The sequence below is a fragment of the Grus americana genome, chromosome 3, assembly GCF_028858705.1.
Source record: "Grus americana isolate bGruAme1 chromosome 3, bGruAme1.mat, whole genome shotgun sequence".
Taxonomy (NCBI): domain Eukaryota; kingdom Metazoa; phylum Chordata; class Aves; order Gruiformes; family Gruidae; genus Grus; species Grus americana.
The window spans coordinates 63,841,651-63,863,911 of NC_072854.1; the positions used below are offsets into that span (position 1 = coordinate 63,841,651).

A 22,261-nucleotide genomic window follows, 5' to 3' on the forward strand; every position below is an offset into this window, starting at 1 on the left:
GGTACTTACATGCTATATATAGACTTCAAGAAAAACTACATATCTTGGACACTTCAAAATACTGTGGCTATGTACATGGAAAACTAAAGAAAGCGAGAAAGGAACCAAATTCATTTCACTGTCACAAGCTACTATTGAAAGCGTTCTGACTGACTGGCAGTTTTTTCCCTTCCGTATATATTCTGGCAGATGAAGTCTCTTTGATTGCATTTCCATTGCTTTTATCCCAACTCCCGTGTAAGATGAACACTTGGCAGCAGCAGAAAGTCAGTTCTTCAAAATTCTTCGGCTTGTATCTCAGAGGATTTCTTCTGCTAGCACAGACTTTCCGCACAGCTTCCTACAGGCCCAGCTCATTGCTCACTAAAGGCAAGTGCAGGAATCTTAACGGTACAGTCTCTGGCAGCGTGAACCGAAACCCCATAAACCTGTTCCCACTAGCCAAGGGTCTACTTGCTGAATTCAGCCAGCAATCCGTTAAGCCCTGGTTGGTGCTTCAAACTCGGATTCCTAGAGTGAGCTCTACCTGTAACAGCACTGTTTATCAAAGCGCAAGAAGGTGCAGGATTTTACAGTTCTGCCCAACAGCAACCAAAAGTGAGGGATGGAATGACAGTAGAAATCGGCATCAAACTATAGAGAAAGCAACTGGCATTGCTCCTCTTAGCACTCAAACTGTACTGCTTTATAAAAACCACACACTACATAAAAAGCACAAACAATGACCATTTCCCATTTGCTCTGAAACGAGCAAAACCAAAAAATCCCCAAACCTGCTTCATCATCCAAAATCAAATGTGTCAGGTTTCACACAGTCTTCAATAGTCTGATAAGGCAAAGGAAAAGTCTTCCATCCCTGGAACAGCAGCAATTTACGGGACTTGGAAAAGGTATTTCCTTGTGTGTGTGTGCACGTGTGCGTGCATGCGTACACAACTTTTATAGTATCATGAACATGGATGTAACAAAAAAAATCAAGTTTGCAGTACCATTTTACCACATTATTCTAATTTATTCAATTAAATGATTTATTTCTGTACTGAACAAAATTCATAAATACATCATCTAGGAGAACAATAGGTTTTCCTCTTGTCCATGAAAAAATAACGCTTTCAAATTTTCACATTTTAAAACCTGCCTTGTTTTGTGTTTTAGAGAAAATGTGAGAAGATCATAGTGACGTCTCAATTTACAGAATGTCCCTGTAGGAATTACATTTACAAGAACCTGATACAGAAGCTGATACTTTGCCCCCATAATTAGAGTTCTCTGCAATAATATTTAAACCAACAGGTTTAAATAAAACACCCCATTAACTCTACTTGTAGAGCAATGAGGTATTTATTTTTCAAGTATTAGAACCACAAAGTGTAAAAGATTCTTTGCCAATTTTACAATTATGCCTTTTAAACCAACACCCACCTTTTTAAAAAAAAGAATCAGTCCCACCACCCAAATCAGCCCATTGCTTTCAGATTCCAGTGTCTTGTGTCTTAAGGAATGCAGAAATATCCATTTACTAACAGAAGAAGCTTGTTGGAAAAAGCCGTATTAAGTAATGCACGTGAAGCATGATTTTTCTAGTGATGAAAGCTATTAGAAAGGTGATCCAAGTCTATTCCCATCATTTCTTCTGCTGGTTTTACTAAAGTCCTTCCAAAAAAGATATTCAATAAATCTTTTAAAAAACGGAGAGGAAAAAAATAAAACACTCCTTCATTGCATGGAAGAAACTCCACTGACTGCAGAGATGCTCATAATCACCTTTGGTTCTTCAGAAGAAACGATCAGATCACTTCTACAACAGAAGGTATCAAAAATGACAGGTCAGCAAATTGTGACAATGCTTACTTCAAAGTGCTATTCATTTATGCAATTATTTTATTCTAAGATGATTTTTCTTACATTTTCTAGCCACAGAAAAAGAAAACAGTAGTCCAATTGAGTTTGCTAAGTTAGTATGTGTTTACCTAACATCCTTTAAAAGTTGTGATGTAATTCAGAAAAATCCAGTGTGCTGCAAACCATCCCTCAATACTGATGGCAGCAAGAACTCGATGAGGGAAGTACATCCAGAATTCTACACAGAAGGTGGGTACTGGCTCCCCTTCTACATGTGTGTATCAGGTATCACACTTGCAGAACTGGAACACGGTTGCCAATCATAAGCGAGGAACGGCAGTTGTCACTGTTACCCTTTCTGTTTGAAAGCACAGGGCAAACATTTTCAAGCAACCGCAGATGGCAGAGTGTGCCATGTGACTGAGAACCCCTCACCCAAAAGATGAGGCCTCACCATTTACACAGCATCTGTACGTACTTGGCATGCATTGCTTTACAAAGAGAGCTCCTTTCCCCAAATAATAAGGGGCTTAAAAATGCTTGAATTAATCAACTTCTTAATCAATTAAGAGCTCTAGGTCCTCTGTCACTTACAACACATTGCAAGTGTTAATGAACCAAGGCAAACCTACCTGCTGTTTGATGTGTTTGAACGCTATCTACCTGAGGCAAGAGAGTCCCCTTATCTTCAAAGGCTAGAATTGGATTCAAAGGAATTTCAGGACTATTGCTTCCATCATTGGTCATGGCATCCAGCCGGGAAGGTTTAGAACCAATAGGCAGGTTTATGATCTCTTCAAAGTTATCATTCTGCATAGATGTTCCATTTTCATTTGCGTTTTTCTCAGGATTAAGATTGCTGAAAGAGAAACATGAGTATTTCCTCCTACCTTCATCTAGAACCTCAAAACAATATTATAAATGGAAAAGTATGCATTAATCTAGAGCATTCTTTTAGACCGCAAAACCAAAACAATGCTTCTGCCACAGTAGAAAACCTGTTTTTGCAGCCAAGCACTAGATATGCCTTCCCTCAAACACATGGGAGAGTCATTAGATGTGGCCACACGACACCCAGAACCGTAGAGAGCCTCATGGCCACTGCAGTTCCGAGAAGTGACTGCAATGGGAAGCAGTAAGAAAACCTCTGCAGCACCACCACTGCTATCTCGAGCCACCCACCTAATGCAATTTACAGCCTCTAACATCTTTTCCAGCTCTCATAACCTTTGCCATACCCTTCCTCTTATTGCAAGTCAATGTAATTGCCCTTAGATAAGATCACTGTCATTTTTGTTATTCCTTGGATCACCTCCTGCCTCCAATTTCGGAGCAGCCTCTTCTACCTGCCACTCACCCAGAGAAAAAACTCTCTTACCAATGCACTTCTCTTTCAGTCCCTCCTCCCCTACAAGTTCTTGGGGCTTATTTCCAAGGCACTGCCTGACTCTGCACTCCTCCCGCTGAACATGCCCAAGCCAAAATAAACACCTCCCAGCATCCCTCATGTCAATCTGCACTTTCTCTTTCCATCTCCCACTTGAGAGATGCCTTATGAGCAAGCTCTTGTACGCCTCCCCCAGTCAGAAGCAGTGCATGCACAGACACACTCTCCAGTTCCACACGCTCTCCTGAGAAGACACACGATCATGTCTCGGTCACAGCCTTGCCGGTCCGCTCCCCACCCTTGTATTAGGCCCTGCGTTGTCAAATCCTGCTGCCTTTGCAGATGGCACACGCTGTCCTGCCAGAGGGGAGAAACCAAGGTGCTGCTTTAGTGAACAGGATGACAGTAAAGGGACCATACGCTCCTCGAGAAAGAGCAAGTACTCAACCGAGACTCAAAACCCATGTGATCTTTCACAGGTGCTTCTTAAGGCCCCAACAGTTAGATCCTGGCAATCTTAGGTACCTATTCCCTATTCAGACCATGTCACAACTGTTCAGGTTGGTTGGAAATCCTTCAGACCTAAAGGCTCAGATGCAATTTTCCTAGATTTAAACTAGGTTATCAATTTCCTCAGGCCATTTTTGAGCAGGTGGCTTGGTTTCACAGGCTAATTTTTTCCTGACAGTACATTTACTAGTCTTTAAAAAAAAAAATAAACCTGCTTGTAATTGGCATCGGCTTATTTTCATTTGCTGGCTTCTTTGGGTGTCCAACTTCACAATTACAGAATTGTTTTACAGCACTTTCCAAGAGAGAGAAAATAACTGTTGCTCTTTCGAAAGTAGCAACACTTCATCCAAAGCCCAGATTTCCTGTGAGAACAACATGCTGGTTTTCATATCAAGCCTTTCCCAGTTTTTCAAACCATCACCAGTTCTTTTTCCAAAAGGCATTCCCCTTTTTTTCATCTGTGGATATGCTGAGCGAATTTCAGAGTGAAAAATACATTTCACTGCACTGAGTTTGAGAGCAGACACAGAAATGCTGCTGACTGCCTGGGAGACATCACAAATCACATCACCCTTTTGTGCCAGAGAGCCACATATGTAAGACAAGGAGCAGAAGCTGTGAAATGCTTTAGGACTAATAAAACCTGTTCTACAATGTATAGTTATTAGGTTATTATTTAGTATAACTTATCCTATTACTTATTTCATCCCCATCCTACTGCCAATAACCTTACCAGAGCTGGGATAACATGGCAAGTTTGATGGATGGGGTAAGAAGGGGGGGGGGGGGGGAAGGAGGGGAAGAGAGCAACTGCTCATTCAGGTAAATTAAACAGCATAGTACTTCAAGAAGCATTGGGACAATGAAGACGATTCTTCCTTCTGCAAACAGATAGTAATTTTTCTATCTGATTGATCAGCTGATTTCATAGATAAATAGTTCTTTATATTTATTTGTCATTGCACTGCCAGTATTACATACCGAGTTAGACCAGGATTCACAGACTTGAAAGATGTCTTTTGAGATCAGGGAGTCTATACAATCACAAAGGGGGTACAGAAGAAACCATGACTATGAATTCCTATATTTTATGCTGTAACATCTTCTCTATTTTATGCTGTTTGCTCCACCAGATTACTAGGGGAGCAAGCTTAGAAGAAACAAAGGGAAAAAACAGAACTGTGGAATTAATTCCACTGACATCTTCCAGGCCATAAACTCAAAAGGAGATTAGAGAAATTCCTAGGAGACTGGTATGCCCTCCAGCTTCTGGTAATTAGCAGCTTAGGGACTGCTTGAGCCTATGGTTGTGTTTTGACCACAATGCTTAGTAACCCTTCATTGACTAGAGGATCTCCTGGTGCTTACCTTTTTCCTTTACACTCTCTCCCCTAAGTGACTGCTACAGGCCGTTAAAGCAAAGGACACAAAAAAAGTAATGGATTTTTGACCTGCTACAGCTGTTCTTACTCTTATGTCACATTCTTAGAGATGTCTCAGTGTCCAGCGCAACACTGGAGATACTCTTTTTAGGCATACAATATTGCACATATGTTTCTAAGAACTGGATAATTACGGCATTGTAACATATTCCATTAAGTGTGCTTGTAGCAAGACACCTATGTAATAGAGTTGCCTGAGTTATTGAGAGTGCATTTCCAAACATAACAAGCCTCTGAAGGACAGCTTCATGGGAGCTTAAAAAAAAAAAAAGCATCTGTGCAGCTTCGCATTTTGAGCTGGACAAATCAATATTAACAAGACAGATTAGAGGCAGTTGAGAGAAGAGCAGCCAATTTCATTAAAGAAATTGGAACATCCAAAACGTTAAAAACTACTGACAATTACATCTGATGTAGATCTTTTTAGCCAAAGCTCTGTGTAGACATAATCTATATGTAAAGAATTTGAAGAGACTACAAAGAAAAAAGACCAGAATTTGTATGTCTGTCTTTCTCATCACCCATTTGAAATTGACATTGATTAAGGAAAAAAAAAACAACCCAACTGATTTGCAGGCCTTTGGAATGTGCCAAAATACTTCTGCACCTGCTATTCCTAATCTGAAAGGCAATGTCAGTCATCTCATTTATTGACGTGATTTTCACGGAGACGTCACTGATAAACATTAACAGCAAAATGGACCCCAGGCTTGGGCATGACTTTAAATAAAGCAGTGTTTATATTTAATCCACCGAGACAAGAGCACTCAAATCAGTCAGGAACGAAGAGCTGGAGGCCTGAAGAAGGGAAAGTAGTGCCAAAGCAAATTTCAAGCATGCTATCCTACAGACTCAGCAATGAACGCTACCTAAGCATTTGAACTCAGCAGCATTCTTTTCCAGGGACAAGATTATCAAGGCAATCACCTTGTCTAAACTGTCTATTTCTAAAATCTGGTTATCTGATCTACCCAGACCCAGCTCCCTTTATGCAGGATGGAGAGACACAGATGAGGTGAACTGTGCTCACTGAGGCCCATTGCAGGCATTTAGAGAAAGCAGTAGAGGAACAAAAATGGAATTATGGGATAAGTATCATAATGAAAATATGGTTAACATAAACCACTGTACTGAAATAACTTTCTGAGAAGTAACAGACGGGATCTAACTTGGGCAAAGAATTAGAAAGCAAAGAACAAGCAAAAATCTGCAAGTGGGAGACGGATTAGGCAGCTGTACTGGTTATCCAACTCCAGCATCTAATGCTGTTTCTTCCAGTTCTACTGTTCAGTAAAGCAAGAAAAAAATAGAATCTGGAAAGATCTTTTATAATTTACAAAATGTTTGAAAAATAAGATGGTATTTTCAAATGATTGTTTCAAATTCATTTTTCCATTTGTTGGAAAAAAGCAACCCAAACCCCAGAATCTAGCCAGAAGTTAACATGCCATTAATAAAGAGCTACCAGTTGTCTTGGTAATTCTAGATTCTTTACTAACAGGGAAATTTCCATGGTATGCTCCATTTTAAAATATATTTCATGTTGCCATAGTAGTACTGGTTGAGTCATACACCTGGATGAGAAATGTCTGCATTTAAGTTTAACTGTGAGGCTTCTCACCACAGACTTATAGGTCAGATATGAGGTCACTCTACCCCCGCCATTAATAATTCACTATTCTTCATTAGCATTTGAGCAGTAAATTGTTTAACCAAATTTACTTGTGGAGAAGATATGCAGAAGCAGCATAGGGGGCAAAACCAGAACCCTTGCAGCACCACTTAAAACTACGTACCACAAAAATCATGTTCAGATACATCGTTGTAACTCAGACAACTAAGAAAAAAAGGAATTGTTTCTATAAACTGAGAATTCATGTAAGATCCATTCGAAAACCTTGAGCACTAACACAGTAAAACAGCTCAATTCACAAGCAAGTATTATCTGCTTTTTTCTTTCATGATGCAAAGTGAAGAAGCCTTAGGCCTAAGGAAAAGTGATTCTTGTTCATCTGTTTAAAACACAGGAATAGGAATATCAATAAAAATTGTGACAAACTATTTGGTGGGACAGATGATAGTGCCAATCTATCATCTGCAATAAACGTTTATTAATAAAGCTAATGATTATTGACAAGAGATATATAGTAAATAATTCATCAAATCACAGCATTTTCATTAGGGTTTATGAATTAATTGTCTTGGAAAGCTAATGAAGTTCCAGTACAATGAGATCTGCATTGCTGATCAAAAGCAGCAACAGAGAATGGTGAAATACTGAAATAGATTGCCTCACTGTGCCAGAATTCTTTTAAATTTTCTCAGTTGCGAATCACCTGAATTCACCTGAATCCCAGCCAGAGCTGACACAGGATGGATGACATGATAGGGAGGAATAGGGATGAAGGTTCAGCACAGTAAGCAGTCAGGCAACTGCCCATTATGCCCCACAGTAGAACTGCTCATCTTCACACAAACCTCTAGTAGCTTTCCACGTCCCCCTCCTTCAACACTACTGGTGCAAGGGACAGAGCACCTGCACTGTCTGGGGAACGGCCCCAAACATGTGTACTCTGGGTTTGGTCCCTGACCACCAACCACCACTCCTGTTCAAAGACATGCATTCAGGCCAGACCCCGGTGCTGTACAAAACAAACCCAGCGACACTTGGACTTCTGTCCTGGACCTAGTGAAACTTCTCACGCTTTGTACACTGTAGGAGGAGAATGAGACTGACTGTTGCTCTAGGCCTTAAGATGACTCCTCTCCTTCACTCCCTCCTCTCGCCCATACACACACCACAAGTCCCCCAGGCAAAGCCTTTTTAAGTTCTGCTCAGAAATCTGAGCTATCTTACCCTTAAAACATGCTCAAGTCTTTTCCAGACAAAAGCCAAATCTTTCTTGGGGCTGGAGTGAGGTGCTGCCACAAGAGACCATCTCCACCCGTTGCTATTGTTTGTGCTACAACGTCAGGTACATCTAGGTGCCAGACAACCGCAGCACATGAGATATAGTAGCAGTGGTGTTGGCACCTGTGGCTTTGACCATGTGATAAACCTACGCTGCTACGTATTCCTTACAACAGCTTTTCAGGCTGCCTGAGCTAAGCTGACACTGGGATGCTCCCAAGCGCTTCAGCCATTGCCTTCCCAGTCAGCGTGGATGTACCCCCAGAGTCCTTCTGCACCCTAACTGGCATGCCAGTTTCCCCTTCCACAGCCTTAGACACACTTCCTACTTTTGTCGCTATTCTTCCACCTCACAGATTCATTCTTCACCCTGGCCATTCAGAGGTTCCTTCCACCACATTATAATGCTACATGACAGCCTTCATTATCATGGCACTTTTTATATTACAAACATCAAGGTGCATATAAGGCTGGGAGTGATTAACATTTAATAGCTGCCCCAGACAATTATGAGGCAGCTCTGTGCAGCTCATCCAATGCAGCTCAGTGCTCAGTCACTGACAGAACTTCTCTCAGCAGGAGCATCCTTGTCAGCATGACAGCAGGCTAAGATCCCCCAGGCATATGGGGGGGACCAAGAGAGGGCAAATTCCTCCTTCAATTAGTGCCAATCACACCCTGAAGCACACCGCCCATTACAGTCTGCGTGATGGCTTCCCACATTCAAGTTTTTCCATGCATATTCTGGCACTACCTGCATAAAACATGAAAAGACTAAGGGATTACTTGGCTTTCTGCATTACTAAAATTGGAGTAACTGACAGCTCATGCTTATGTAACAGATTCCACTCAGTTTAACACCAAGGTTTCAAGCATTTCAACAATTTCTCAAAGTCTGAGTGATTTGCTTCATGGTTACAGAGAGCTCTCAGTGTTAAATATCTGCCTCCCCAAATTCTCCTTATAGAGGACAAATGTGGGTTGGTTTTTTTTTTAAATGCAAAGCCAAAATGAGTAGTGCTGTGTCTCACACGAGAGACTTTGGCTTAGTAAGTAAAATTTGCTAATACTTCAAGCAGTTCAGAAATTGAAACATCTAGGTTGAAAGCACAGCGTTCATTATTCCAATCAAGAAAACTAGCACTGCAAATCCAGAGTGGTTTTTATGAAACTTAATTCATGGAAAGGAACAGAAAAAAAATTACCCTCTCCACTACGTTTCAATTTATGGAGTAATTGCTGGCAAACAACACACTGTTCCAAACACTGCAAAGAACATGCTCTATTTTTACAAAATTCTTCCCTGTAAGTTGGCAAAAATGGGTTACTGCTAAGTGAGAGACGATAAGGTTCTTTTCTGAACACAGGGAAAGATAAAAATAAACAGGAAACAAGGCAGATTGAACAGCTGTCTCTTATTTAGTTAATGAATACATGGATCTTAAAATAATTTATTAGTCTGGTAGCCCTCATCCTCTAAATACCCTCCAATACTTAGGACTGTTCTTACGTGTCCATGTTTACGGGGGGTTGATGTGAAACAATCACACGTGTGCAGGTGACGGGTTTCCCGTTGTGTGGAGATTGCGTTGCATGCTGAAGCTGAGGTCCTCCTGCAGGTTCCAAGGGTGATGCAGGACTGGTTACAACTGGAGAGAGAAAACAGGTTTTCATAAAACCAAGCAACGTCCATCTACCTGCAGGTTAGGATAGAACATTTGCTACAAAAGACAGCAGCACAGTCAAGGCGAGCTACAGTTTTAAAAAAATGGAGTTCCCACAGCCCTTCCTCCCCCATCCTGCTCCTCCTTAATCAAGTTTCTGGGCACACAAGCCCTGTTTCAGGTCCGAAGTAAATGCCACAGATTTCAAAACTATAGCTTTATGGACAAGAATAAACATTTTACAATTCCAACACATAAACCAATGGTCAAACCAGGCTGATATCTGACAGAATATTATGCTGGCACTTTTCAAGCAGCAATAGAGAATGGAATAGGAGAACACTGGGACATCATCAATTCCATACACTGGTATTTCTTGGCTTCAGTGTTGATCCCTGACTGTAACCCAAAAGGAAATCAAGAGGGAAAAAATCTCCATAGGAAGGATACTTCTTTCAACAAGTACCAAATTACTACTAGAAAAAGCTGTAGAGAGCAACATAAAACTAGACCATCCTTGTGCCTCCTGCAGAGGCCATATGACAGATGTTATTAGCCTGCCTCAGGATGTTCTTTTAAAGCACAACTACAGCCTTCTGAATTGTGTCTGCGGTCACACTAATTCACATACAGGTCAGTAAAAGGAAGCAATTGCACCCCACCCATACCAGCATCTGTTACAATAATTGCAAGGACAATTTAGTATTTGTAGGCTTGGACACATTTATATCAGTTATCCAAAACCTCATCTGATAAGCCACGCCTTCAACCACTAAATGTTTGAGCTAAAATCTTCTATACTGAATGTCTTAGTCTGATCTTTGGCAAGTTTACAAATACAGGTTTTGGTGCTTCTACAAATGGAGTAAGAGGAAAATAAATTGGCTTTAACTTTTAAAAAGAAAAAGCAGACAAAAAAGTTCTGCTTTGGAAATGCAGAGCTATATCCTATTTTGAAGCAGAGACCAAACAAATGACAAAAAGGTGATGGATTTTGTTTCATTTTGTGATATGGCCATTCCCATAAAGGTCTCCTCAGGCTTTGCCAAACAGTAAAACTAAAATAACCACAAACAAACAAAAAAAACCCTAAAAAAAAAAATCATTACCATTTCTGTATGGTCAGAAGTCTGTTAAAAGCATAGTATGGAAAGTTAGTTGGCTGAAATACGTCCATGAATTCATACATTGAACTCAATAGCATATCTAGCTAGAGCAAAGCCAAGCAGTAGAGCAACCCCGAGGGTGATGGCAGTTTTCTCTTTATTCAGTCACGCAAGGACTCCAGCCTTCCCTCGGGCCTGGGGAAGTGGTGGCCCAAATTCTCCTCTGCCTTAGGAACCTGACTGCTTGTCTTCTACCTCTGGAGGGAAAGCACTAGCCACAGATTACAGAGCCATTTGTAGTTTCAATAATGGTTTATAGCAGCTTCAACACTGCCTGCAGCAAAAGATGGCATCCCATATGCATTCTGTTGTATTAGCAGTTCACAAAGTCTTTTCCCCCTAAGACAATATGTAAACAACTTCCAAACACATGTAATGAAATGTGTCAAAAAGTCTCCTCGTAGTGCTAATTATAACATTCATTTTAAACATTAAGAAAAAAAGTCGTACATCAGCCAGTGCTGTTATTTGTCCTCCCTGTTACTCAAGTACAAAGGAGAAAATGAATAATGTCATTTAATATGTTATGCTACAATAGGATAAGCCATTTGATAGCTTTACTTCAGTATCTTTAAATAGTGCTAATTCATATTTGGTGATTGTTGAATATGAGCTACATTTTATTTTTCTTCCTTTATTGTAAATATTAAAGTCTTATATAAGACTTTACCTAAAATGACCAGGAAAAAAAAGAGGGAGCATAACACAAGGAAAGACTAAGAGTGTGGGTGTGACAGGGAGACTAAGCTTTTGTAGGACCTGAATTTTGGGGGAAAAAACGAAAGAAACAAAGAAATTAAGACCAAGTGAATAAGGCAGCAGGTGTGGGAGAAAGAAGTCACAGGGAGATGTTTAGAATAATGAACAGTTTGTTTTGATGACTGAGATGAAATAATCCTTTAAGAAAATGGACTAAGTCTGCAACAACCACATCTGTAGTACTGTGCAAAAGAAACTGTAGAATCAGTTTCTTTTGTGATCAGGATCAGAAAATAATTTGTTTCTTTTCACTTTGTAAATAATTAAACTTGGTAAGCAACTCCATCTCATTATATACCGATGTGACAAAGTTGCTGAAACAGCTGACTCAGTAATGGCTAAACTCCTATACAGAAAGGTTAAATAAACAATGTTTCTTCAGATTCATGGTTTTCTTTACTGCAATTAGTGTGCCAAGTTTCACAACTGTATCTCAAATCACTGTGCTTATTAAGCATTTATTCACCTGTTGTGCTCAGGGCACAGTTAAACACAATACCTGCTTCTCCAGTAATGTTTGCCTTTGATATATGTCCATTTTGCTGGTCATTGGGTTTCTACAAAGGAAGGACAGTTTTGTAAATTAAAAATGGCACAAGGGAAAAGAAGTGAAACGTGTCCAATATTTACACATGTTAAGTAGCAGCACTGACCTTATCTACAGCTTCTACACGCCTAGTTCTCTTCATGATCTCCTCAAGCCTCTACAATGAAATGTAAAGGGGTAAAATAATGTTTGCTGGCATCAATTTAAAAATCTCTCTCCCATACCACAACTGCTTGTCATTTATCAGTTGCATCTGTTTATTGCAAAAAGATGAATTATTTATTACTTTTGGCAATATTCCCTCCACTTTCATATCAGGCTACGCAGCTGAGGACCGCAGCTTTTCTGAGGGCACATTTATATCATAGGTAACTTTCTACAGCGGAGGTGGGAGCAAACTGCTAAGGCAAAATGAATTACAGTTTCTCTGCATGTGCCAACTTACCTTCTTCCTTTCCAAGCGCTCTTGCTCTTCTCTTTGGAAATGCTTTTCACGTTCTAATCGAATTCGCTCTGCCTCTTCCCGTAGGCGAGCTTCCTCTTCTTTCTGAGTTGATGGTAAAAGAAAAAGCAGCAAGGAATAATTTACTATTTACGGACAGATTTACACTGATATCTGCTTAACTATGCATATCTGCAACACCCTGAAAAGACACTTTTGGGGTTGATAAGTAACCAGCAATCTTTTCAGACTGAATTGCATGCTTCTTGATTAATCTCCATGTTTTGCATAGCATTAAGAGATGTGTAACTAAACAATGGACATCATATTTGGTTCTGTGCCTGTTCTAGGACATGTAAGCATGAAAGCACACCAGCTGACAAATAAGGAATACATTTCCTAACCCTCAGCACTAATGTAGCAGCCAGGAAAGTATTAGAAAGATTCATTTTTTGAGTGGTGGATGGTTTTGAGAGTCAAACAAAAGCAGTAGAATGTTTTATTTGGCCAATAGAGTCATCACTTAGTGAGACCAAGGACACATAGCCACAGGTACATTCGCACAAACTTTCCATTCCTGCTTTTTTAATTAAGCGTAAAACTTGCCTGGAACATACTGTAGAGAGGCCTTGCTCCCTGACAGTGACAGTGTCAGCTACTACAATAGTTCATTTGTTACAGCTGTAACATCCAAAAAACACTTGGCCATGCATTATCTCTGAGTGCTAAACTGGGGATGTACCTCAGTTTAGCATTTCAAAGAAAGCAGCACGTCTTCTGAAAAAGAAAACTGCAGTTTCTAAGCTATATTCACTGACGCAATCCGTTAAACACTTATTTTCAGAAGCATACATTTAGTTATATACCAGAAGAAAAAAACCCTAATGTCTATGAGGCAGACTGAAGTGCTGAATTTTGGGAGTGAGAAAGTACAGGCAACAAGTAAAAGCACATGCAAGAAGAATCCTATCCAAAGTGCTTACCACAGCCTCTCCTGAAGTCAGTCACCAATATTATGCCCATCAAAACTGAGAGCACTAGAAAAATTGTATTTTGATTTATTTACTCTCATGTCTTTTGAGTAGCTGCTCTGATTTCAGGAGGACTGCACCAGGTAAAGGTTCTCCTTGGCTTGATTAAAGTGATCAAAACCTACCCCTTCCCACTAGCCCAGCACAAAAGCGACATTGGGCACAGGATTAGAACTCAGCAGTGCTATGTCTCCAACACTCTGAATAGTTAGTTATCTTGGCATCTAGACTTTCTATAACTGTGGGGACAAAGTTCTGTGGTATAATACCATTCAGTAAAATTCCCCAATACAACTCGACTGGTTTTTTCCATCACAATTTATCAGGAATAGGAATAGATTTGTTTTAAATAAATAAATTCTACCGGGGGGGGGGGGGGTGGGGTGGGGTGGGGACGACAAACCAAAACAAAAAAAACCCACCCAAAATTCAACTCCCTACCACATGTTTTGTCAGGAAGAAATATCTTTACTCTTTGAACCACTCTACGGAATGAAATCTGCCATAACCCTATTCACTTCATATATAGCATTTAAATTTTAGATATCCCTTTTATGTAGGTGCTGTATAAGAGGTGTTGTTTCATCCACTTCGCTGCCAACCAGACTGGCACACAAATTCCACGAGGGGAGCGTACTTGTTTCTGAATGCGCTCCATCTCTTCTTTCTCCTTCTGTTCTCTCTCTTCTGCCTGTCGGCGCAGCCGTTCTTCCTTTTCCCGCTCCTCCTCTGCATCCTTTCGTTTTTTCTCTGCTTCCTGTCTGCGAGCTTCTTCCTCTTCTCGGCGAGCTCTTTCTTCAGCTATCCTCTGTGACAGCTCCTCCTTCTTTTGTCTGCAATCATGAAACAATCAAGAAACATAAGTAAAAAAAGGAGGGAAAAAACCCAAACCACCAGATTCCTGACCCAAGACACCAGCACTGCAGAACAGCTGGATAAAGGTTGCACTGCTGTCTCGTTTTATAAGAGCATCAAAACACCTGAACTGGGTCGAGCCAAGTTGTCTGTTCTGCTTCCAGCTTCAAAGATGAAGCCCCGTGGAACATGAAAACTTTGCAAGACAATACCAATGCTTCTCCAGCATATGCCTGGCTTCCACTGGTCTATGACTCGGGTACCTTCTGAATCAGAAACAGTATCATTGACTATAACACATCCTGCAAAACACTTCTTTCTGTAATTTCATTTAATCATACTTTGAAATAGTATACATTTTTGGCACCCATCTTATCCTGTGGCAACGACTCCTGAATTTTGAAAAAAGCATACAATTCTGCTGATTTTTAATGTTCTTCCTAACCTCACTTAATGCTCCTTCATCCTTGTATTATGGGAGTCAATAACTTTTCCCCTTCGCTTTTGATGTTAACCAAATTATTCAGGACTTTGTAGCTCATCATATCTCCACTCAGTAGTAGAGGGCAGATGGTCTTCCCAGCTGAAGAATCCTCACCAGTTTGGTAGATTTTCATGTGAGAGTTGTTCTATACTTGTGATCTTCTTTGGCATTTGTCTTCACTTATTTTCCTAGTTTTACTGATTTTATTATCTCAAAAAATATAAAACTCAACATTCAAGATGTGGATTCACCTTGAATAGTTCAGAATGACATTTTCATTTTGTTCTCCTCTTTTAGTAACTCGTCAGAGTTCATTTATTCTGTTGACCATTGACTCAGCTGATACTTTCACATACTCAACTCCAAACAAGACCTCTTCCCTCAGAAATAATTAGCCTAGAGACCACTACCACCACATGAGTTGTTAGGTTTATTTCCCTATATGCATTCCTTTATGCTTAGCGATATTGCAATTCAGCTTCCATTTTATGTCTCAGCAATATAAGATACGTCTGAAACTCTTCACAACTGCTTTATATCACTGAAGACCAGCATTATCTCACTGGCCACAACTCTTCTCAATTTATGAAGGTACTGAACAGAGACTGAAAACTCCTTTCACTGTGAAAGCGGATTGTTCTTTACCTTTTGTTTTTGATCTTTCAGCTTTAGTATTTACTCACCATATTACTCTTACGCCACAGCAGGTTATGTTCTTTGAAACCCTTTTTGAGAGGGACCATGCTGTGAGCCCTTCAGAAAGCCAGGCTATTTTAACTGGCTCTGCCTTGTCCCTATGTGCAGCAATGTTGCTAAAGCACTCCAACAAAATCCAGAGGCATGGCATCCCTCTAAAAAGGCACTCAACTTGTGTCATAGCCACAGTCATAACTATCCAGATGGGCTACTCATTTGCTAGTAGAAAACGAGATGCAACATCAATTCCTCTCCAAAACTGTTGAGGGTCTTGATTTCAAATGAGAAAACAAAGACCTTTAAGTCACAGCCGTTGGACACCTAAAGAGACATTGTCCCACATTGTCACAGCTGTGCAGAGTTCCCTAGCTGGAATAAATAAGTATAGCTTTGTTAATCTCTGAGGAAATAATGAATCACTATAGCAAGGATCTGCTCTCTCCTCCTGTCCTATTTTAAAGCACTATTTGGGATAAGTTTTAACCTTACAAATCTGCTTAGGTATATATTGTGCCTATGAAAAACCCCAGCAGGAAAATTCTTTTTCAGGGTGGGGGAACCAAACTCGTGTCTCCTGCACTTCAGTACTGTGCTTCATATATTGTAACAACAGAATATACACAAGAAGCTGCTAGGAGGCTGCTAAAAACATGTCTTCTCCACTGCAGAGGTCTAGAATCACCTTTCAAGTTCTTCTCTCTCTCTCCTTTCTTGCTCCTCCCGTTCCCGCTGCTCACGGGCAAGACGCCTCTTCTCAGTCAGCAGCCTTGCTGCTTCTTCGGGGTCAGTTGTACCTGCAGAGGTCTTGGTGGGGGCTGGGGGTGGAGAAAGAGCTGGCAGAGCAGGAGGTAGGGATGGGCTGGCTGCTGAAACAGACGGGAAGGAAAACTAGTTTGTACAGACACAGTAGACAAGATGACACTTTTTTGAAAGGAACAGAAAATAGCTTCAAATATTCTGTAAAGTATTTTCAAGCTTACATGGTTTTATAAATGATTCCGAGGAGAAAGAAGTTTCTAGATGCTAGAGATTCATATTTTCTTAAGAAATTTGTTCTTACAGGGTATGTGAAAGCAGCTGCAGTTGAAAGTTTAAGCCAACTTTTCTGTTAGAAGAATAAATGCCAACAGGAGCTCAAGATGAATTATGCTGACTCAGCAAGTCCCTACCATCACATTTCTTAAGTTTGCCCAATTCTATTCAGAGAGCAGAAATAAAACATTGTGGTATTGTATTTTCCTCTGTCTGATAGTCTACATCTGAAGAGCAGAGCTAGACTTTTTGGTGACAGGCCAATCACTTTTGGTGACTTGGTGATCTCAAACATCAACTGTCTGAAGTGATCTGCAATGAGGGTAGGACACAAACTATCATCAATTTTGCAGTTACTCCAACCTGAGGTAACTCCTGTGACCAGAACACAGCTTCTTAACAAGCTTTGCCACTATTGGTGAAATGTGTTCAAATCTTAACAGTGCCTTCATATAAATTCTTTACCCAGTACCAGCCTTGGCCACCTGGTAGAGGTGGTGTCACAGGTTTGTTTTCTCAAGTAAAACACTAGTGCACATGTCTGGAAGTTTGCCTGGCATTCTCTAGCACAGGTACAGAGCACTCCAACTGCACTTTTTCTCTAGAGGCCAGGGACCATTACCAACCCACCAGCTAACTGAAGGAAGCATTCCCAGGGTAATCACTTCTGGTAATGCAGACAAGCATGGATAGGCAAGACTTTGAACTTGCAATGGGATTAGATTCTGATCCTGGGAACATACATGTAAAATAAGTTATCAGGAACAGCCAGGCGATGATTTTAAATCTACATTTCTAACTATCCTTTGGGATGTTATAGCATTTTCCTCACCTCACTAACAATTTTGAGAGGGGTTTCCTCCCTGATTCCCCCCTCCTACACCTTGTCAAGTACACAAACACAATTTCAGCTGTTTTCTCTGTGCTGAATGCTCACATCTGTGACCTCTCTGCTCTCATCTTCTGCCAAGTAAAAACTCTGCAGGTCTTTCTATAACTGCTTCGGGTCTTTCATCTTGAATTCAAATGATAAATGTACACCAGTAATTTAAAGAGTGCCAGGACCTGTTCTCTAGCTCTGAGGTGAGCTGGCACACTTCAGCCTGAGCCAGAACAGCATACTTTCACATTACCAAAACAGGTAATGTGAATGTTCCACCCCTAGGGACTGGACTAACTTCCAAGATGTATTTGGGAACTCAGAAAACTCTGGGATGGTCAAATATAAAAAGTTACATAATTTGATTACTCTCAAGCTTGAGAGCCTTTGAGAGCTGTGGTCTTAGTAGCCCTGGCGACAGAAGGTAAGAAAATGCGGGACTGTAATTACAATCTGGATCAGAAACATACCAGAAAGCCTGGCTGTAATAGTCAAACAGTATAAATGACAGAGTTCTTGTACCTTGGCCCTTTGTAATTTACTAACACAGATCAAGGCAGGGCTGTCACTCCTGAAGGGAGCACACCTTTGTGCTGCTTGGGGCTCACTCCTTGCCTCAGGTGCTGAAGCTGGCAGTGTAACAAGTAGCCTGCTTAATGCACACCTGCCCTGCTGTGAGAAAAGAGGAAAACAGCTTGCACAGGCACACCCAAAATACCTTTAAAACTTCATTGGTATTAGTAAAGTCATGTGAGATTTGCCAGCAAAAGCTTGAATAGTTCCATGAGTGATCACTACCTGCTGACCTCCGGGCTCCTATAACTACAGTGCTAGCGGGTAGCTGAGCCAGACAGGTTAAAGGCCAGTTCAGGTAACTGGCAGAAATCAGCTACATTCACCTGCAACACAGACCTAGGAGAATCAGCAATGGCCCTCTAGCCCCAAATGCTGTACTTGTCCCTCTCTAGATTCTTGCATTCTACCAGCAGCTAAGTTGTGGCAGTTTGGGACTCCATCTGCAGAACAAAGCCTGTCCTCCAACCTCACATGTAAAATGCTTAGCCTGAGGTCTCAGTCTTTGGTCCTAACCACCACTTCCTCTGGCTTTGGCAAAAGACATCCAAGGTGAAGTGCTGCTCACCACTTTGACCTATAGTAGCCTTCTCTTTTGCTCCTCTTTACTACATGTTTCTCTGCTGTGAATACAAACTACTTCACTTCTGAATATCTTTATCACACATAACCTGTTTCCTAAGTGACCTGTTACTAAGCAACCTTGTCACAAACTCAAATATTGACTGACTTTGCAAAGTCGGGCCTCTCTTCCTCCTGAGCTAAACTGTCAAAAAAGCATGACGATGTTTCTCTGGTCTGCACCTTGTACTGGGGAACTACAGCTTGTAAACGTTTGCTAAGTTATCTCAGTGGTAACCCTGAAATCCTCTTAAAAAGGAAGCTTTCTCCTTAAAAGGAAGCAGGCAAAAGGTTATCAGAAGAGCAATGAAAGCCCATGCTAACATGGCAATTATCTCGTATCTTCTTTACATGCCCACGGACAACAGATGCATCCATTTATTATTGTAAATCTCTAAGCTTTCTGTGGGGTTGCACCTTGTGGGGTAGGACCTGTGTATCAGACTGGAACTACTGTAATGGAACTTACTAACAAAAGAAATCAATTCACATCAGGTCTTCTCTCAGAAGAACAATCCCCAGCTACACATCCTGCAGTTAAATGCAGGATTATTAATACTTAAAAGTGTTTTCTGAAGGACAATCACAGGGGAATCTATGAATTTTAAATTCAGAATCCTAAGTAACTTGTCCGTGGAGTCACAATGGCCATTCTATCCCATCCGCAAGACAGACAGCTTATGCCGTATTTACCATGGACTAAAACATCTGCTAGAACAAACTGACATTTTGCATTTTCAGATTTACCTTTTACCTTTCCTACACTTTATAATCATTATTTTATTTATATGTACATCCTTTTCTGCCTTGCTGCTTTCCATGGTTGGTGTGGTTTAGTGTGGGGTTTTTTTGTTTGCTGGGTAATTTTTTTAAAATAACTCATTTTCCCTGAAAATTTCTGTCTATTCCTCTTTGCTCTTGTCCTTGGTTCTCCTCTGCATTCTACTTTATCCTGCTAATATCTCCCATGATGTGGTACTCTTGCAACATTATAGGTAAGCTGGTAGTGTTATCAGCACAACTGTACTGAGTGTCTAGCAGAGCTGGACATTCTCACTGCTCATACCACCTTGTGTGGTGGCTTTCTGTACCTTTAGTCTTCAGATCATCATTATTCTACTTCAACAGTTTTAAAAGAAGCTGTACCACAATGTGAGTGACAAAATTACAGTCCAAAAAGGGAGAGGACTGTTAAGCCACACTGTGCAATGCAGGTCTACCTGGTTTTTTGATTGTTACAAACAGGAGGGCTTCAACCTCTTTACACTTTCATGAATGAACATATATCATAGAATCATGGAATGGTTTGGGTTGGAAGGGACCTTAAAGATCATCTAGTTCCAATCCCCCTGCTACGGGCGGGGACACCCTCCACTAGACCATGTTGCCCATATCTGGAGGAACATTCTGAAGAATTTAGATTAACACTTGATAGAAACCTACTGAAAGCCACGTTGTTTCAGAGAAAGGTAGAGAAGAACATAAGAGACTCTCAGACATTCCTTACCCTAAAGGAGGATCTCTCCTTACCTTGAGCAAGCTCTGCCTGGACAGTGAGTTCTTCCCGACTTGCAGATTCTCCATCACCTGCTGAAGTTCCTTTACTCTCTTCTGTCTTCTCTTCATTGGCCTTTTCAGCTTCCTTTTCTGGTTTTTTCCTCTCACTCTCTGGTTTGACCTCTTTTTTGACTGGCCGGATGTTGCCAGGAGAAGGAGGACGTGCCTGAGCAGAGGAAACTTTGGAGGAACCAGGTGGGGAATTTATCTGCTTGGGCGTGCCAGGCAAAAAAGGCAAAGACTTTGACGCGTGCCTGTGTAACCACAAAGAATGACAATTGCTATCAGACATACCCTGCTGGATACCACCTATATATCACCTCTACAACTACAATAGCTGAAAATAAAACAACTTCTCTATTTCTCTGCTATCAAGCAGGACTGCTGGAGCAACCGATTAGCTTTCATGCAGAATGCTTTTCTTTGCAACTCCCCAGATGTGTAAGCACTGAGCCCAGTCAAGAAGGGAAGAAACCAGGTAACTTCCTCCTCCTTCCCTTTCATCAAAACAGTAGTAATATTTTTCTAAAAGCAGGACTTACTTTCTTTGTTGCAGAGAGAAAACATCTACATCACCAAATAAGTTTGCGCTGTTTCACATTTAATTAATAGAACAATCAGAGCTGCCCATAGCTCCAACTCCAGCTAAGCGTGTACTTGGCTTACCAAACTGGAGAGGGAGCTGGTGATCTAGCTTTGGGGTTGGAAGAAAAATGACCTCCTTTAAAGCTGGCTGAGAAGCTGGATGACAAATGGTCTCTCTCCTTTTCTTTTTTGTCAGTCTATAGTTCAGCAAACAAAAAGACAAAGTCAAGCCAGAGTTCACATGGCTAAAGAAAGCAAAGCAAGCTCAGTTAAGGATGAGGGGCTGGGGGGCTCAGAAAAAGCAGTGCTGAGTCAGTAGTTTCTACAGCCTGTTCAACAGGTTCATTAATATACCTCCTGTAATGTGCCACCACCTTTGTCAGTAAATATGCATTTGACAACAGGAATCCTTAATCATGCTTTCTACTGTCTTAAGACATAATGGGCTAATTTGCAGAGGCTTACTTTTACACAGGTGAAAAATTACCTTTTAAGGTTTGATCTTTGCTGATTGCCACACAGTACCTTCCACTACTCCCCATAAACTCTGGATTTCACTTGAAGAAAGAGCAAAACACTCCACCCAAACACCCCACCAAGGCTCACACTTAGTCACAGTCCCTACAGAGCACAAACTTTTTGCTTTCATGCTTGTATGTGAACACCACAGATGGCCTCAAAGCCCTCAGATGTGGTACAACAGTTATCCTATTTGTTTTTTTTTCTTGGATGACTCCACAGCATATACATTTTTGCCATTGATTCTTATACAGAGTAGCAATTTCCTCTTTTTTCTTCTTTATTTCTCATCTCAGGATTTTATTTTTGTAAATATTTCTGTTTATAGCTCTGGTTTGTATTAATAGAACCACTGGTTTAAAGGAATACATCAGAACTTAAAGAACTATATACTTCCTCCATTTCACTATAGATGAAAAACTTCAGGTTTTTGGAATAATGAGCTCAGACTCTGGGATTCTGAAGAATGGGAATACTGGAGAGTACACTGAGCTGCCACTCAGCCACCACAATGCAGAGGGGCTGCTACTCACCACCTTGGCTGGGGCTTAAGCGGAACCCCTGCTGCCTTAGAACCTCACTAGCTGAGAGCTCTGCAGTGCTCAACTCCTGAACTGAAAACCAAGTTAACAAGTGGAAGAGAAAAACTGAAGGCAAGCGCATAAGCACATAAGCCTTTGTTTATCTTCATAAATCCAAGAGGGTTTTTTTGGTCATTATGGTCAAAATGAGTTATTTTAAATTGCCAAAAACAT

The 22,261-nt window shown here is 40.8% G+C and overlaps 1 protein-coding gene across 12 annotated transcripts in view; it reads right to left on the minus strand.

The window, feature by feature from the left end:
* Nucleotides 1–989: 989 nt before the first annotated feature.
* Nucleotides 990–22,261, minus strand: part of MAP7 (microtubule associated protein 7) — a 119,687-nt gene continuing 98,415 nt past the window's right edge. For 7 of the 12 annotated variants that reach the window (XM_054819474.1, XM_054819467.1, XM_054819464.1 and 4 more), the window contains 9 exons: nucleotides 21,069–21,184; nucleotides 20,376–20,656; nucleotides 16,422–16,605; nucleotides 14,342–14,537; nucleotides 12,677–12,778; nucleotides 12,338–12,388; nucleotides 12,184–12,241; nucleotides 9,606–9,744; nucleotides 990–2,701 (listed from right to left, as the gene is read on the minus strand). In XM_054819474.1, the coding sequence (XP_054675449.1) occupies nucleotides 2,452–2,701; nucleotides 9,606–9,744; nucleotides 12,184–12,241; nucleotides 12,338–12,388; nucleotides 12,677–12,778; nucleotides 14,342–14,537; nucleotides 16,422–16,605; nucleotides 20,376–20,656; nucleotides 21,069–21,184 (1,377 nt within the window). In that variant the 3' untranslated portion in view covers nucleotides 990–2,451. The remainder of the gene's footprint in view (nucleotides 2,702–9,605; nucleotides 9,745–12,183; nucleotides 12,242–12,337; nucleotides 12,389–12,676; nucleotides 12,779–14,341; nucleotides 14,538–16,421; nucleotides 16,606–20,375; nucleotides 20,657–21,068; nucleotides 21,185–22,261) is intronic. The other 5 variants (XM_054819466.1, XM_054819476.1, XM_054819473.1 and 2 more) reach the window with 2 other exon arrangements.